This window comes from Antedon mediterranea, chromosome 3 (assembly GCF_964355755.1).
Source record: "Antedon mediterranea chromosome 3, ecAntMedi1.1, whole genome shotgun sequence".
In the NCBI taxonomy this organism is placed as follows: domain Eukaryota; kingdom Metazoa; phylum Echinodermata; class Crinoidea; order Comatulida; family Antedonidae; genus Antedon; species Antedon mediterranea.
This window is the reverse complement of record NC_092672.1, coordinates 27,877,115-27,895,559: the sequence shown is the minus strand read 5'-3', so window position 1 is coordinate 27,895,559 and position 18,445 is coordinate 27,877,115. Positions and strand designations below refer to the sequence as shown.

Below are 18,445 nucleotides of genomic sequence, written 5' to 3'. Positions count from 1 at the left end.
TTATAGGACAGGTTTTGCAATTTATATTTTTTCTTAAATTGTTTTATTGTAGTTTTTTTCTTGTTGACCATAGCTCATTTATTCAACATTCATTTCAACAAATTATGTCCGCATAAAAAATATAACATAAGATACAATATTGTTGTTCTATCTTTGGAAATTAACAAGGTCATACATGGCTTCAGTCGCGTGCTCAAATTTGGGTTAGTGTTTACCGACCGACCGACCAACCGATCGACATAGTGAGATGTAAAAATACAAATATAATATATTATAATAATATTATTCAACTAAAATGTAATCATACCTATTTAAATTTCAATAAAATTCAATAATATAAAGCCTGTGAAAATTGAGGGATTAGAATTTAATAGACTAGTAAAACATGTTTATAACCCACATTTTTTGTACACAAAAACATTTTGAAACACAATGCACTAAAAAGCTGAAGGATAATGGTTGATGGATAATGATTGATGGATTAATTATAACTAATGAATTTTATTTGATACACAAAAGGTCAAGGGAACCTATCGGCATAACAATGGTCAAGCTGAAATGCATTATTATTTGGCTTGATCCGCTTAAAATTACATACAGAGTATTACTGTATTGTAGTAGTATTACTTAAAGCTTGATCATTTGATCATTTTTACCATTTGAGTGAGTGTCTTGCTCTGCGTAAAATATATTTATATGTTTCTTTGATAAAATATATTGTTTTTCGACCGATAAATATTTTACACTGAATATAATACCGACATGATGTCGACACGCTTTATTATTTTGCTTATCTTCATCTGTATGCTTTTGAAACTTGGTAAGTTAATAGTTTTGTTTTGTCTCTTCTACTTTATCAGACTCAAAGCGAAGCGAAGAAGAAAATCAAATAAAAATGTAAAACAAACAAATAATAATAGAACAATGAGAGTGCTATTGAGTAGCAGCCATGTACTTACTATAAGTAAGTGTTTTTTCACATAACAAGGACATATACATATACATGCGACTAAAACATGTATTAGGCGTGTAAATAGTTATCCTGTTCCTATACAGCTGAATCTTATGAAAATATCGGGCAGTAACTTTTGAGTAATCCTGCTAACAAATATAGAAAGAAATAATCACACGCGATCGACCACATAACCTCCGCCAGAATAGACATGTTAGATTCACATTTTCATTTTCAATTACTGGACATTTTTATTTTTTATTATTTTGTTGTTTATGAAACAACCTTCGCTGTAACTGTATTTTGTCTTTATGTCTTTTATGTGTAAACTGACTTTGGGGTTGGGTCAACCGGCTCAGCTACAGTGATTAAGTTCACTTAGGTTGACCCTGGTCTCCCCAATTTCAGTTTTTTTTGTTTTGTATATACTTAAATAGACCAAATAAATAATGAAATGAAATTAAATGATTGCTAACTGTCTATAACTTCGCTTGTCATTGGTTAAAACGCTTGCGTTGCGTTACGTTCTAGTGGGAACCAAGCTTTAGGAAGAAGCATGTAAACCTAATAATAATAATTCAGCTATAGTCACTTCTTTTGTGGAGTTGATTGTACATTGATTGACATTCGCCAAGGTAACACAAACAAGTAAACTTTTCACTTTCTCAAAAATGTCAGTATCCTACCGTCTGCATCCATTCTACTGTGACATACTTACAATATTTAATAAATGGTTAGGTGAAAACTGGCACTGTTTGGACACTAATGTTGGTTTTTTTCCCAGATACACCCACTCGTTCTGCAGCACGACCGAACGATATTATAGTTACCGAAGTTTGCGTTACCAAAGACACCAACCGCTTTAACATCAACCTATTACCAGCAAACTATACCTACGGGTTCCCTCTCCTCCACTGCAACCATCAAACATGGATTATCTGTTGAAGATGAGAGTGATTACGTCGAATTTAGCAGCAATAATTGGCAGAAAGGGACAACGATTTCTATTGAAAGGTTGATAGCAGCCTCGAAACCTCTCTCTGGTAGTTTTATGATAAAGTGGGGTGATAGAAGCTATGGTAAGGTCATCTTTAATCTATATGGGCACTTTATTTTGATAGCCTACGAAACCAATAAAGGTAAAACGACCAGCCACGATGGTTATGATCTTGACGAAGACGTAATAAATGATCGGTTAGTCAAGACATAGTGCACAACAGCCACCATCAAGCATACACAGCTACTTTCAAGCATACACAACTACTATACTGTAGAATGTACTATAGGCCTATTTTGAGCTGCAGTAAAATAGCATAGTGCAATAATTAAGAGCCTTCTGTAGAACTTATATTTCAAATTTTTAAATGATAAATAGAATTTAATATTACTAAACAATTCTCTCTCGTCTGTTTTTAACACTTTAGTTTAGTCTTTTCATTACACCTTAATACTACTTGAAAGTTTATATACATTTAGTTTGCGTGTGTTTTTAATTACCATATCTGTGGATGTCGCATATTCAGCTCACCAAATGAAAGAAACGCTTGGAGGGGATTTTGCCACTGGACTGGTGGCTGTAGAGAAGACGTTAACATGCTCATCTATTGACTGGAAGATTGAATGGACTGAATATGGTGGTAATCATGAACTTATAGAGTTAAGGCAATGTTTGATTGTGTTTGTACCTGAGACCAAGGCAGATTTTCCTTGATGAGAGTAATTATCTTGTATGTGGTAATGAAAGAAACCACAGCGGACTTGCACATCTTCCTGAATTTGATTGTCAACTAACTCTTTATGTCCTGCTTCCATCCCTAAACACAGATTTAATCTCGACCTCGATACTCTAGTCTTAGAGCTCTTTCAGTCAATATTACTCTCATTATTTATTTTTTTCTTACAAGAACCTCTATAACCTCCTACTCTAAAATTCATCCCAACCCTGCTGGTATTTTTATTTATCATTGTATTTATTATTGGAGTAAACCTATTCCCTAAAAAAATGTTATCTGAATGATTTAATGCATGTTAATGGTGCAAGGTTAGTAGGAGATGATGTAGCTATTACAGCTTCCACAGACGTTGACGGTGTACTAGTCCTTGCACCTATTTTGAATACCTACGATACCCGCATTCATCAAAGTTTAACTATATTACTGTTACTGCTGTTGCTGCTGTGCCACCGCTGCTGCCGTCGTTTTCGTATTCGTAAGGTTGCGAAAACTCCCTAATGTACACTACAATCAACCTCCTTTCACTTTGTTGAGTCCGTTTAATGTATCTATGATGTACCCTTAGGTTCCATATTAACCAAACGTACATAAATCTTTCATTAAACTTATGTAATCAAGTTTTAAAATTTACTTTTTTTCTTAATATTTTAGGAAGCTGGTGAGGCCGGCAGACAGAGAGACTTCATTTCTCTAGGCATTAAAGACGGTTATTTAGTTTTTATGTATGTGATATTTTTATCTGATTAATAAATAGCAATAATAATTAGTTCAATTAGCCTCCTATAATAACATTGAATCGCACTTAAATTTGATAAAATGATTAATAAATAGCATAAATAATTAGTTCAATTAGCCTCCTATAGTAACATTGAATCGCACTTAAATTTGATAAAATGATTAATAAATAGCATAAATAATTAGTTCAATTAGCCTCCTATAGTAACATTGAATCGCACTTAAATTTGATAGAATGATTAATAAATAGCATAAATAATTAGTTAAACTACTAAAACAAATTGTATTTCACGTAAAGTAAAGGCCTTTATAATTGATAGTTGAATATCTAAAACAAATAAATTGTAGTTCACGATTCAGTTGAATCACTAAAATCACATTGTAGTTCACGTAAAAGTAAACGCCTCCAATAATAGTGAAATTACTAAAACAAATTGTAGTTCACGATCACTAAAATCACATTGTAGTTCATGTAAAAGTAAACGCCTTCAATAATAATTAAATTACTAAAACAAATTGTAGTTCACGTAAAGTAAATGCCTTTAATAAATATAATTGATTAGTTGAATATCTAAAACAAATTAATTGCAGTTGGCCTTGTTCACGATACGTTGAACCACTAAAATATTTGTATTTAATATTGAATTTCGCCACCAACGGCCATTTTGCCGCAAGCCAGTTGAACAACAGCGCGAGTGTGAAAATAACCCTGTGATATCCACAAATTTTGCTAGGTAACGCTAAATTTTGTCATTGTAAAAGACAAAAATGGAAAAATAGCGTAGTACTGAAAACTAATGTTATCAAATGTACGTTTCCCGGTACATCTAAGATAGATAAGGCGGAGATTTATACCGAAGTTTTTGCATTGTGCTTGCCTATGTCAGAATTAACCATAATTTATATATAGATATAAAATTAATTCATAAGATAAAATCAACGAATCAGCATTTAATTTAGTATTTTCAAGTGATTGAACACAACCGTATTGGCCCAACAATTGATCTCAGTAAAATAATCATGATCTGATTTCTATCTTTTTATCTTTTTATCATTTCTATGGACATGTCTATTATGTGATGGTTAGAATAATTATAAATTTAACTCTCTCACAACTTGTTGATTTTATCAAACAATTTCAATCCTTTTTTTTGGTGCAGGTTCCAACTTGGGTCGGGCATTGCAGAAATCAAGTGGACTGCGTTCAGAGTTGATGATGACGTTGAACATGTAGCCTACATTCAAAGGAGCGGCACTCTAGGCTATTTGACAGTTGATGATAATGTCAACAAAGCATCAGGTGAAGCTGAGGGTCAAAATGTCAGGTTGGATGTTCCTGGTCCAGTTTACTTGGGTAAATATATAATATAACATATCCTTGCCATTTGATTGGTTTATTTGTATCACTTGACATGCATTATTTGGATCAATCCTCACAGTTAGGTGGTACATTATACATTTTTGTAAACAATTTTAAGAATTTTGTCTGTTTGAATATGGCTCCGCTCCTCTTCCAAATTCCGCAAAATTTCTTTGTATGCTCTAAATCTAGCCTTCAGCTTTCACAACAGGTAATGAATGTTTTGTATTCATGGAATAGGACCTAGATTAAATATTGTTATGACTTGATATGATTGATTGATTTATTTAACTATTGAAAATACTCTATCCATTTCACTAATAAACATTTATTACCAAAATGCTGAGGAATAACTTCCGACTCGCTGCCTACTGGGCTGAATTGCACTCAGATGTGAACAGCACAACTTTCCTTACCCATTTAGAAATATCAACAGAAAGAAAAAATAAAATGTGTAAAATGATTTAATTCTTTTGTATATAATTGTAAATTTGTTTTTCTTCGCAGGTGGAGCACCAGATGTTTCAAGGCACACAGGTGGCCAGTTCACAATGGGCATAGTGGGATGCATATCAAAATTACAGATTCACTCAGGAGAAGTAAATCTTCAATCAGAAGCTGTAGGAGGAGAGAATGTAGGCCCTTGTAATTAATTAATTAATTATTCATAAGTATATAAAGGTGTAAAGTTCATGTCAAGCATAAGTCATTCAGAACAGTTTTCAACCTATCAGGACTGTTGTTACTTATAGCCAATCAGGTGATTTTATCACAGGACAGTTGATTGCAATCAAGGTTTGCTGTTTTTGCAACCAATTAGGGGCTGTTGTACTTGCAGCCAACCAGGAGCTGCTTACTTGCAATCAATCTAATAACCAATCAAGGTTCAAAACACCTGCAACTAAATATAGTGAGTTTTCTTAAATGCTGCATTACCCTATGTCAAAGGTCAACAGGGTTTACTCTGAATATAAGAAATTATTATTCATGCATCATAATTAGTACTTTCATTGCTGTCATGGCAATTTTACATTATAAAACATGAATTATTCTATATGATGCTTTTAGATATTGCATTTAAAATAAAAACCTGAAAGTAAGTCAATTGTGTCAACGTCTACTGTAATAAAAGATAAAAATAAAAAAAAAACAAAATAACACAAAGCATGGATGCTATGTAAGTGAGGACATAATAAAACACACAACTTACACATATCATTAGTATCAGTGTGTTCAATGTGTGTCTCTAATTACTGTATTCAAATTGTGAAAAAAATATTTAAAATAATATGTAAATGTTAACATTGACCAAATATGCAGTTTTGTTGGAAAGCCATTCATGATTTTATTATTTTTTCAATATGTAAAAACAAGTTATTTTAAAATTGTTTACATATTTTGAAATTAATAAGTTGAATGAAAACGACACAAAATAACAGTAATGGTTGGCATACCAATGTTGCTAATTTGCCAATATTTGATATGATTTTCTGTAAAGGTAGCTATTTTATCAACTATTTTCATTTCTGTCAACCATGTAACTGTTTTATGAATTTATAGTACATACTTTTAAAATAGTTTTATTGATTAGAAATTTCATTATTTCTATCGACTTACAATCAATTTTTTTCTGAGTGTTATATAATACATTTCCATTATTTTGTTATATATATATTTAAACCTATAGCATCTGATTTGTATACGATTTTATAGTGAAAAGAAGTTTTTTTAGAAAAAAGAATAAACGTTACATAAGCACAATAATACGTCATAGAAAAACATTGTGCATGTATGTAGGAATTTTATTTTAGATTAAACAATTTTAAAGGTTTTTTTAATTTATAGCCTACATATTTTAGTTGTATTTTAATATTACAATGTAGTATTGTTTATAGTTACCATGGAACTTATATTGTATAAATAACTTACTTTATTATTATGCCATAGTTTTAGAAAACAAGTTATGTTTAAAATATCTGATTATACAATTTTACCCTGAAATCACAAATTTCATTTTTTTTTCATTACTTTTATTTTTATTATTATGGCATTTTTTATCATCTCAGTTAACTTTACTTTTACGAAAAGCAAATAAAGTTTAAGACTTGTTGAATTTTGTGAAATTATTTTTTGTGGAGAGAACACTATTATAGGACAGGTTTTGCAATTTATATTTTTTCTTAAATTGTTTTATTGTAGTTTTTTTCTTGTTGACCATAGCTCATTTATTCAACATTCATTTCAACAAATTATGTCCGCATAAAAAATATAACATAAGATACAATATTGTTGTTCTATCTTTGGAAATTAACAAGGTCATACATGGCTTCAGTCGCGTGCTCAAATTTGGGTTAGTGTTTACCGACCGACCGACCAACCGATCGACATAGTGAGATGTAAAAATACAAATATAATATATTATAATAATATTATTCAACTAAAATGTAATCATACCTATTTAAATTTCAATAAAATTCAATAATATAAAGCCTGTGAAAATTGAGGGATTAGAATTTAATAGACTAGTAAAACATGTTTATAACCCACATTTTTTGTACACAAAAACATTTTGAAACACAATGCACTAAAAAGCTGAAGGATAATGGTTGATGGATAATGATTGATGGATTAATTATAACTAATGAATTTTATTTGATACACAAAAGGTCAAGGGAACCTATCGGCATAACAATGGTCAAGCTGAAATGCATTATTATTTGGCTTGATCCGCTTAAAATTACATACAGCCCAGGTAAAAATTCCAGTTGAAGACCAGTTGGGAAATTTCCCAGTTGGGAATTTTCCCTGTTGTGAATTGAGACAATTACCAGTTGTGAATTTCCCAGTTGTGAATTTTCCAACTGGTCTGATAATCCCAGTTGTAAATTTTACCAGTTGTAAATTTCTCAACTGGTCTGATAATCCCAGTTGTGAATTTTCCAACTGGTGTGATCAATCCCAGTTGTAAATTTTCCCAGTTGTACATTTTTCCCAGTTGAGAATTTTCCCAACTGGTAAATTTCAGTACAAAAACAAATTACACAAACTACAGAACTTATTGTTTAACTGTTTATTTTATTAACTTTAATATTTACAATTACAGTAGTTACTTTCAATTCTGCAGTACTGTAGTTAATTACCCCACAAAGGTCTTAACGACCTGCATAACCCCTACATCTACACAAATGTCAGCATATCCCTGCCGTTTCCTTTTTACAGGTCCATGAAAATGGAGGTCTAGCATTTATTCAGTAATATATTTATGAAGTTATGGCCACCTTCTTTATTTAGTCATGTTGACAAAATTAGTCCTGAAAGAGAAAAACCAAAACAAATTGATTAAATAAATAATATACTGGTAGTACAAGGAATAAATCAAATTCAAATCTCAAGTATCAATTTATATACTGTTTTACTGAAAAAGGAAGATGGAATCATATATTAATAGAAATTAAAGAATGATTATCCAAATTATGTTCTCTACAAGCAATAGAGAGAAATGGCGAACCGCGATGACGTCACTCAAATTTCACCGAGTGGGTATAGATTGTAAACAAACCATTTCGCCACATGTTTTTGTATGGGAAATTCCGATGGGTTGAGTTAAAAAGGAAGGTAGAAAAGAACGTTTAAAACACACATAATAGCAGTATCTTTTTTTTTTGCAACACCCTTAACAATTTTAATGTTATATGGGCAAATCTTAACATATTTTATTTTAATTTGGATTGAATTAAGACGCGTTTTTGTTATATACTGTACCCAGCTCTAGGCCCTAGATAGTTGGCATGTATGCTGTAGTACCTCGAGCCTAGCACGGATTATCGGTTATTATAATAATAATAATATTGGAAATTCGTTATTGCGTACTGTACCCACTACTACTACTTTAGCTAGGGTGCTGCTAGGCGTCTCCTAGCTAGGTAGTAAGACTAAATAGAGCATCTCTAGTAGATGTAGGCCTAGCATTAGTTTCAGCTTGACAACTGCCATTTTGTTATGTGGCTAGTGATGCTTCCTGCAGGGGGCTACCGCCAGTAATGAATACTTGATAACACCATTCTATTATAATACTATAGGCCAAGTCTAATGTAGACCTATACAGATATGAGATATTTTTAGGAATATGATTGTGAATGATGGATGACTTTTATACATATTTCATTGTTTTATTGTGTAAATACACAAATACAACAAGAATTATGAGCGTTACAGCAACAACATTGGTTAGACAACGCCATGATTCACGTGTATAAACATAGGAAATGTGTCGCCCTCAACGGTTTGTTATGATTTTATACCCACTCGGATTTTAGACGTCGGTTCGCCATTTCTCTCTATTGAAGATGAGTATCATTTCACTTTAGTTTGTCCCTTTTATTCAGATATTAGATCTAAATATATTTTCATTTTATACAAATAACCCCTCTAAATTAAAATATATTTATCTTATGTCTACTACAAATATCTCATTACTAAGCTTGGAAAATATATATATTTTTTTCATTTTAACGTAGAACAGAATTCTTAAACGCACTCTAATGTTATTGATTGAATTGTTACATTGTATATTATTTGGGCCAAAGGCCATATAAATAACTATTTTCTTGGATCATTCCAAGAAAGAAAGTATACATAAATATATTTACCCTTCAAATTGTACTGCTGTACTTTTTTGGTTGGTTTATAGCCTTGTTGGTTGTATTCAAGTAAACTGGAAATCACCTGCAATTGTGTATGAAAAAAATTGAAGGAAAATTTAAAAATATAGGATATTTTTAGTTTAAGGAAACGGAGACAGACTAAAACAGCATGGATTAGTTTGCTTTATTTTTAGAATAGTAGGCTAGCCTAGGCTTAGTATATGTTAAAATAGCAGCCATGCATGTCATCACGACACTAGCTAGAGTAGTGATAATACAACATGCAGAACAGTAGTACTACTGTAGCTAGTTTGGGCCTACAACTACTAGAGGCCTAGGGCTAGACTTTAGAGGCCTAGCCTAGTAGGCCAAAATAACAAAAGTGATCATGAATGAATGGAAATAAATCTCGTTTGTGTGGTAATGACATGTAGGCTAATAATAGGTTAATAATATAGTATTGTTGGGCTTTGTTTCTAGCCTACTATAGGCTAGTACTATGTAGAGGCCAATAAGACAATTTGCAGTCGTACACAGCCATGTAATTGTTGTGAACGGCGCCCGCTGGGTAAACAGACCACCCCTCCAACCGAACGAGGGCGTCGCCCCGATAGCTTGATTTGCATACAGGGGGTATGCAAATGTTAACGTGGGGCCTTGACGCCGGCCGAACCGATCTATTCGAGGCAGGAACCAAGGAGAAACGGACACAACCGGAATTGACCAAGATATTTGGATTTACTGCTTACGGATACTTGTGTGATTTAGGACAGGCGGGACTGTTAAGGTAAGCCTAGTAGCTTTCATTATCAGGCCATTTCAGCACCGACCTAAAATCACAACATTGGCGCTGCGAGCAAAAGCTCGGAAATTTTTTTTTTTGGTGGGGAGGCGGGTGCCTTGATTGCCAGCTGGCATTCTTAACGTGATCGGGTTGATTGCGAGGTATTTCGTCCTCTGCTGAAATTATTAACTTATTGTACTTACGGTGCATTTGTTAGTTTATTGAAGTTGGTATATTTGTTGAAGGTTACAACATACCGGTAAAGTTAATCACGCAGTATTGTGGCATTTGGATACTTGCTGATTAGCGTATCGACGGGGTAGTCGATGCGTACCGGGAGTTGTATTTATTTTGCTATAGTTGAAGGATTAGTGGGCAGTTTACTAGGCCGTATCACCTGGTGGGATACTAGGCGTGGCCGTTGAACTGAGTGGCACCACTAATTTTAAATTTGATTGTTTTTTATTGATAACATCTTTTTCGTCCGTCAGTCAGGTTTTTCATCTTGAGAAATTATATTGGCTGTGCGTATTATTGTGTTAACCTCACAGTGGCATTATCGCTCTCCTTTCTTTGCATCGGGGGAAGGTTTAGTGGTAAGTGTTGTTAAACTGTATTGACGTCTTTTTGAATAATCTAGTTTCTCATTGCAGGTTTGCTGGTGAAATATTTTATTATATTTGCATCTCCAACAACCATTTTGCAATATTGTGTGTGTGTTACTGCATTGACGATATTTTATTCTACTGTTGGGCCTGTAATTTTTATTACGTCTGGCGGTATTTTAATTTGTATCGTACTCTTTGCTTAATAACATCTGCCATACACTGTAACTAGATTTAGGAGCATAACAACCCAATAGAAGAGAGACGATTTTTAGATCATGTCGTCTAATAAGGTTCTAGTTAACTTTTGCCCAGTGCAAGATCTTCATGGAGTCCCTAATGTAGGGAAGAAACGAGCAACTAGAATAATTAAATGGCGGGCTACCCATGGCAACATTACGCCCTCTAATATTAATCAGATACACGGAGTAGCTGGTACTGCCAGGTTGGTGGATTACCTGGATTTTCAGCCGAATCCGAGTTTAGGGGGAGGCGTAGGCCAGATGATTGATAATGTGTCACCTCTAGTGGAGAAGCAAAATAGAGCGGCCAGAAAGGGGTCGCAGGTCTCACAATCTGTAGGTATGGAAGGGGCATATCGGGGGAAAAATGACGGGGGCCATAGTGGTCGATACCACGTCCTCTCATCGCCCCAGGCTACTCCTTTATTAGACGTACCAGGTACGTATTATACTACAGGACCTGCTAGTGATCCTCGTTATCTCGAAGGTGGGCTTGGGGCTTATACGCCATCCACCTTCGCTGGGCGTTCTGACCAGGATAGGAGTAAGAATAGGTCAACACAACGTAGGAGCTACATCAAAAAGCCATCTCCGATAACCTTAGACTCGTGTTTTAGCTCTAGGGAGGACGAGGAGGAAAGACTCCCCAGGAGACTATCTAAAACCGCTAGGTCTAAAACTAGGGCTCGCCGGCGATCTCCATCGGCCAGCGATAGTGACCTTAGTGGGGATGGTGCTGATACTGATAGTAGCAGGAGTAGAGAGTCGGATAGACAGTCGGATAGACATAGTGCAGGGGCTAGGACAGCAGTGGAGTGTCTTAGGGCGACCCCAAGAATCAGGCACTATGAAGGCCGGCAGGGTTTTTTAGAACGTAGGAGGATGCGTAAAAAAGATATACCTAGGTCTCTAACGTTTAGGGGGAGGGGAGACAACTGGTCCTTCTTTAAGCGGCGGTTGGCTTCATTTATAGAGGAGCAGGAACTCACAAACCGTGAAAGTAAGGACGTCCTTACTTGGTGTTTAGACGGGGCGGCGGCTGAGTTCTATGTGAATCTGATAGAAATGGACGCTGATTTGGGCTTTAGGCAGATCATTAAAGCTTTCAACCGACGTTTTAGTGAGGACGAGCTCCCCGCAGTCCTCCAAGCTAAATTAGAGACTGCTACGCAAAATGAGGGGGAGACTGTAGAGGAATGGGGAGATAGAGTGCTAACCTTGACTAGAAAGGCGTTTAAGGATTTGCCCAAGGAGTGGATCCAAGAGCAGGCCGTAGTTAGGTTTTGTATTGGGTGCAGTGATGCAGAAGTAGGTAGGCACGTCATGCACAAGCACTGCTCAACTATTCCCAGAGCTATTAGGGAGTTTGAAAAATATGATAGTTATAGGGGGTTATATAGTAAACGTAAGAGTAAGGTTAAGGATACCGTGAAACCTCATGTTAGGTCCACGGTCCGTACTTCTTTTGCACCCCCACTATCTTTTCAGCTACCTTCAGAAGACCAGGACGATACCGAGGGTGAAACTGGCGATGAGGTGTCCATTCAGCAGGTGCGAGGGAGGCCTATGAGGGGAAACCGTGTAACGTTTCAAAGGCCAGCACCAGCTTGGGTTCCTCCGGAACCCGCACCTACTGATGGCCAGAACCAGCAACGAACTGTGACGTCGGTGCCACCCACCAACAATACTCCTACTACAGAAGCCCGTTTGGCTACTGTGGAGGGTAATTTCCAGACGTTGAATACCAATCTGGGACGGGTGGAGAACACCGTGAACACGGAGATTGCCGCCATGCGGAATCAATTGGATCAGCTCATGCGTTTCCTGAGACCAGGCGAACTGGCTTGCTTTGAATGTAAGGAGGTGGGACACTTCCGCAGGGAGTGTCCGAGATTAGCGAGCCGTTTGCGTCAGGTTAGTGGCAATGAGCCAGATCCGTTAAACGAGTAAGGGTTGGGTCAGAGGGCCGACGACCTAACCCGGTTCCAGAAGCTGGCCAGAAAGAGGATGGTTCGTCGACTATCCCCAAGCTAGGCCCGATGGCCAAGCCTGTAGATACAGAGGGGGTAGCACCGGATCCTGTGACGATCATTGAGCCATCTGCAATTAGCTCAGGGCTGATTGAATCATCTACACCGACAACAACCAAAACTGAAGAGACTCAAACCCGGATTGTTATCAATAGGGTAAAATCGTTGAATGCGTTGCATGCAACTGCTTTTGTCAATGGTACCAAAATTGACGCAGTCGTGGATACTGCAGCGGATTTTACCATACTATCCGATAAGGTTTATAAAAGTCTGGATCCGGCACCACCTGTGGTGTCCACCCTGTCCTTTACTTTGGCGGGGAGGGGGACATCTATGCCAGGGTCGAAGGTGGGGCCGCTACAATTTACATTGGGAACCAAAGAGTACCATGAATTCTTTTATGTTGCCCCCATCAATGATGATATGCTCTTGGGTGGTGATTTTCTTCATCCACAGGGAGCCGTTATCGATTGTGGAAATTTGCTTTTGGCAATTGGGGGCAGTACCATATCTCTAAGAGGGGATTCACCGGTGGAACCTAGGGTTGCCCAGGTAACGGTGGCTAAACGGAGAGTAATTCCTCCTCACTCAGCCGCTCATGTTAAATGTAAACTTGTGACTAACAATGTATCTATGCCTGATTTCTTTATAGAGCCAGTTCCAACTACTGACGATGTGGCGATACCGGCAACTTTACATCTACGCACTGATGCGCCATGCATCTGTGTCATCAACACATCTGATCACTATCTTACTATGAAAAAGGGTAGACAGATAGGTACGGCCAGGGAAGCTGAAGGGGTGAGTGTGTTCCAGACGGGGGTGACTCCGTCCGAGGATGCTTTGTCGAATCAAGCGGACGGTGACGGTAACCAACCCGAGGGGGTGCCGGCGCACCTAGTGGGCATGTTGGACTCTTCGAGATCTAATCTCTCAGGTGAAGAGGCTGACGCGCTCACTAAACTATTGGTTGATTACCAGGATGTCTTCGCCGCTCATCAGTTCGACATTGGCACCTTTGGTGATATTGAACACAGCATCGACACTGGAGATGCCTCACCAATCAGGCAACGGCTCCGCCATACTCCTCTGCGCTTTGTGGGGGAGGAGGAAAAGGAGATAAAGAAGATGTTGGAGGCTGGTGTTATTCAACCATCCATGTCCGAATGGGCGTCACCGCCTGTGTTGGTCCGGAAGCGCGATGGTTCTGTGCGCTTTTGCATTGACTATCGAGCTCTCAACAACATCACGACTAAAGATGCGTATCCATTACCTCTGATTCGTGATTGCCTTGACACACTGTCGGGGAATATCTGGTTTTCTAAACTGGACGCGATTTGGGGGTACTGGCAGATTAAGATGAAGGATGAAGACCGTAAGAAGACAGCGTTTATCACCAAGCATGGCCTGTATGAATTCGTGAAAATGCCATTTGGTCTTACCAATTGTCCTGCAACCTTCTCCCGTGCCATGGGTTTGGTGCTGCGGGGATTGGCGTGGGATACGGTATTGGCATTTCTCGATGATATTGTCGTGCTAGGTAAAACGTTTGAAGATCATCTCAGCAACCTCTCTCAGGTTCTGCAGCGATTTCGTGTTAACAACTTTAAACTTAAACCTAAAAAGTGTGTTTTCTTTCAGAAACAGGTTGAATTTTTAGGGCGAATCGTTGGGGAGGATACGGTGGCAGTGTCCGATTCGGATATAAAGGCTGTTCAAGACTGGCCGGCACCTACCCATCTGAGAGAAGTACAGCAGTTCTTGGGGTTGGCTAATTACCATAGAGAGTTCATTGAGAACTTTGCTGGTTTAGCTGCACCTCTATATGAACTCACTAAAAAAGAGGTGAAGTTTCACTGGGATGAGGAACAACAACAAGCGTTCACCGACCTGAAAGCTGCTCTCGTTAAACCTCCTCTACTCGCCTTGCCGAACGGGACTGATGAATTTATTCTGGATGTCGACGCTTCGGATCAAGCGCTAGGAGGCGAGCTGCTCCAGGTGCAGGAAGGTAAGGAGAAGGTAATTGCATACGCAAGTGCTCGTCTAACTCATGAACAACGGAACTATTGCACTACACGCAAGGAGTTGCTAGCAATTGTGTTCATGACAAGGCATTTTAGGCACTACCTTCTAGGCAGACCTTTTAGAGTGCGGACTGATCACAATAGCCTGACCTGGCTCCTCAACTTCAAGCAGCCACAGGGGCAACTCGCTCGGTGGATTGAGGAGTTGAGCCAGTACCACCTGTTGATTGAACACCGCCGAGGGCAACACCATGGCAACGCCGATGCTCTGTCTCGCCGGCCCGAAACTCATGACAGTAGCCACGAACGGCCTGCGCTTGAAGGGCTTCCCTGTGGGGGCTGTTCGTACTGTCAACGAGCGGATGCGAGATGGTCAGCGTTCCAGGATGAAGTGGACGACGTTGTGCCCATCGCGCACGTACACCAGGTAGCCGTGGACCACCTGGAGGGTACTCTGCCAGGGGACGATGTTCCTTGGGACCCCGGTGGACAAGTAAGTATAGAGGTATCACGGACTGCTACTAACGGTACGATTCAGTTTTCTTTCCTACAGGACGATGATGGTGGACGAGTGGCTGCAGTACAGCTACGGCCGAAGGGAGCCGAGTGTTGGGGTTACTCACTGGATGAGCTACGGCAACATCAAACGAGTGATCCTGACTTGGCACCTGTTCTGGACTGGTTGCAGAATGGGGAACCCTCCGAGAATCAGCTGTTTATCTCCAGCGCTGCCACCAAACACTACTGGCTGAACAGGCAACGCTTGCATCTCACGGAGGCAGGTATACTGTTCATCAACCAAGCAGAGGGTACCGGACGACTACTTGTGTTGCCCAAGGAGCTACACGCCGTAGCTTTTAGGTTACATCATGATTTGCCGTCGGCGGGTCATCAAGGGGTCGCCCGGACCAAGTTCCGATTGAAGGAGAAGTTTTTCTGGTACGGTATGGGCGGGGATATACAGAGGTATGTACAGACTTGCAACATTTGTAATAGAAGCAAGAAGGCTACTCGGCAAGGTCGACATCGGTTGACTGAATTCCAGGCCGGCGTTCCCATGGAACGCGTACATATCGATTTCCTCGGCCCGTTACCAAAAACTGAACAGGGGAATATTTACGTTCTTATGATGGTCGACCAATTCACAAAATGGGTTGAGATCAGCCCGCTCCCGTCTCAGGTTGCGGAGGTAACCGCTAGAGCCCTAGTAAGGGACTTCTTCTCTAGATTCGGTGTACCTTTTCAGTTACACTCAGACCAGGGGAGAAATTTTGAGAGTGAATTGTTTGCATCTTTATGTAGAGTTTTACAGATCCACAAGACCCGGACGACAAGCTACCGACCGTCGGCTAATGGTCAAGTAGAGCGATTTAATCGAACACTTATGGATGCTGTACGATGCTTCGTTGGGAAGAGACAACGAGACTGGGATGTCTATCTCCCGCAGATTGCTGGTGCACTACGCGCCACGGTGAACCGCTCGACTGGTTTTACTCCAAACATGCTGATGCTGGGCCGAGAGGTTAATTTACCAGCTGATCTCATGTTCGGAGAATGCCGGTCCACTAATGAGCAGGAAGCCGCTATCTACGTTGCAGATTTGGTGAAAGCGACCCGTGATGCCCATGGCATCGCTAGGGATACGCTAAAGCAGACTCAGAAGAGAATGAAACGGGACTATGATCTTCGAGTGCTGGAACGTCCATACCAATGTGGGGACAAAGTCTACGTTCTTGACAACGCTACCCCTCGGGGGAAGTGCAAGAAATTGTGTCCCCCCTGGAAGGGGCCCGGTATTATTACTAACGTTATTAGTTCTTGTTTATTTCAGGTGCAGCTGAGAAATAAGACGGTGGTGTTAAATCATGATAAGCTGAAGCCCTGTCGGGATCGACAACTTCCCAAATGGCTGGCTGATTTTCATTTACCCCCTCTCTCTTCACCTACAGATCCGGATGCAGGACCGTTGTATTGTCTATGTCGCCAGCCCTGGGCCGGCTCATTTATGATACAATGTGACTATTGCGAGGTGTGGTACCATGGTGCATGTGTGAATATTGCACCATCTGAGGCTTTGGACATCGACTTATATCGATGTGCGGACTGCAAGTCCTCGGTTAATAATTAGGTACTCGCGTTTATTCTCTCTTCCCTCTCAGACAGGGACCAGGTGCCGTTTGCTGACGGAAGCAGGGGACGGTGCTACCGGCATGTCCCACGGCCATTGACTGTCTGAAGAGATCGTTGGGAGCAGTCTACATAGCTACGGGTATCGGGTATTTTTTCACGTACGAAAATCACCTGGTTTACCCCCGAGGTGGACCCAGGACGGGGTGCCCGCTTTTCAAACACGGGAGGAGTGTTGTGAACGGCGCCCGCTGGGTAAACAGACCACCCCTCCAACCGAACGAGGGCGTCGCCCCGATAGCTTGATTTGCATACAGGGGGTATGCAAATGTTAACGTGGGGCCTTGACGCCGGCCGAACCGATCTATTCGAGGCAGGAACCAAGGAGAAACGGACACAACCGGAATTGACCAAGATATTTGGATTTACTGCTTACGGATACTTGTGTGATTTAGGACAGGCGGGACTGTTAAGGTAAGCCTAGTAGCTTTCATTATCAGGCCATTTCAGCACCGACCTAAAATCACAACATAATCAATCAGCTAGCAAGGTGGGGCAAGCCAAGGCTGAAGCGCCTAGCTTACTAATACTAGCCAGCAGCGAGCGGCGAGGCCTCCATATGATTTTGTTGTCGATCTTTGATCATAGTTTGTAGGCCTATGCCTATAGTAATAAGAGATAATAATAGACATATATGTCAGGCCTACCTTTTATAAAACAGCAAGATGTGTGCCTCATCCTTAATTTGATGCGATTAGCCAATAATACCCATTCTAGACCTGGCATCTCTGTGCTGCGTGATCGTCGATTTTGCCGCCGAGCTACACTGGCACAAAAACAAAGGGAGCCGTTTTTGGCTGTTGGCTTGCAGTTTTCTGATTGGCTGTTTACGGTCTGCCGGCCTATACGACGCATGCTCCATTATTTTCAAAAAGTTGTGCAGAATTTCTTATTTCTTTACTCGATTTTATTTGATTTAATTTAAATAATTGTTTGTTGCAATAATATAGGATTACAAATAATAATATTAATTATATTTTGAATGGTAATTACGGACCATGCTTCTATTCCCGTCACCTCAACCCAGAACACCCCCCCCCCCACCTCTCCCCTGGGTCCTCCCGTACTCCCACGACGTACACCCAGCCATCCGCTTTCGCTCTTCTCCGAATTCCCTTGGTTGTTAGGAAAAAAACTAGTTGCAAAA

At 39.4% G+C, this 18,445-nt stretch overlaps 1 protein-coding gene and 1 long non-coding RNA gene across 2 annotated transcripts; one reads left to right on the top strand and one right to left on the bottom strand.

The window, feature by feature from the left end:
- Nucleotides 1-2,973: 2,973 nt before the first annotated feature.
- LOC140044250 (pikachurin-like) lies at nt 2,974-6,862 on the top strand. The gene is made up of 4 exons (XM_072088728.1): nt 2,974-3,042; nt 3,337-3,407; nt 4,581-4,774; nt 5,288-6,862. The coding sequence occupies exons 1-4, from the start codon at nt 2,974-2,976 to the stop codon at nt 5,431-5,433; spliced, it is 480 nt and encodes a 159-aa protein (XP_071944829.1). The 3' UTR covers nt 5,434-6,862.
- A 973-nt stretch (nt 6,863-7,835) lies between these two features.
- LOC140043793 (uncharacterized) lies at nt 7,836-17,991 on the bottom strand. The gene is made up of 3 exons (XR_011844403.1): nt 17,946-17,991; nt 9,430-9,505; nt 7,836-8,091 (listed from the first exon to the last, which is right to left on the bottom strand). It is a non-coding gene; the product is annotated as an uncharacterized lncRNA (long non-coding RNA).
- Between the last annotated feature and the right edge of the window lie 454 nt (nt 17,992-18,445).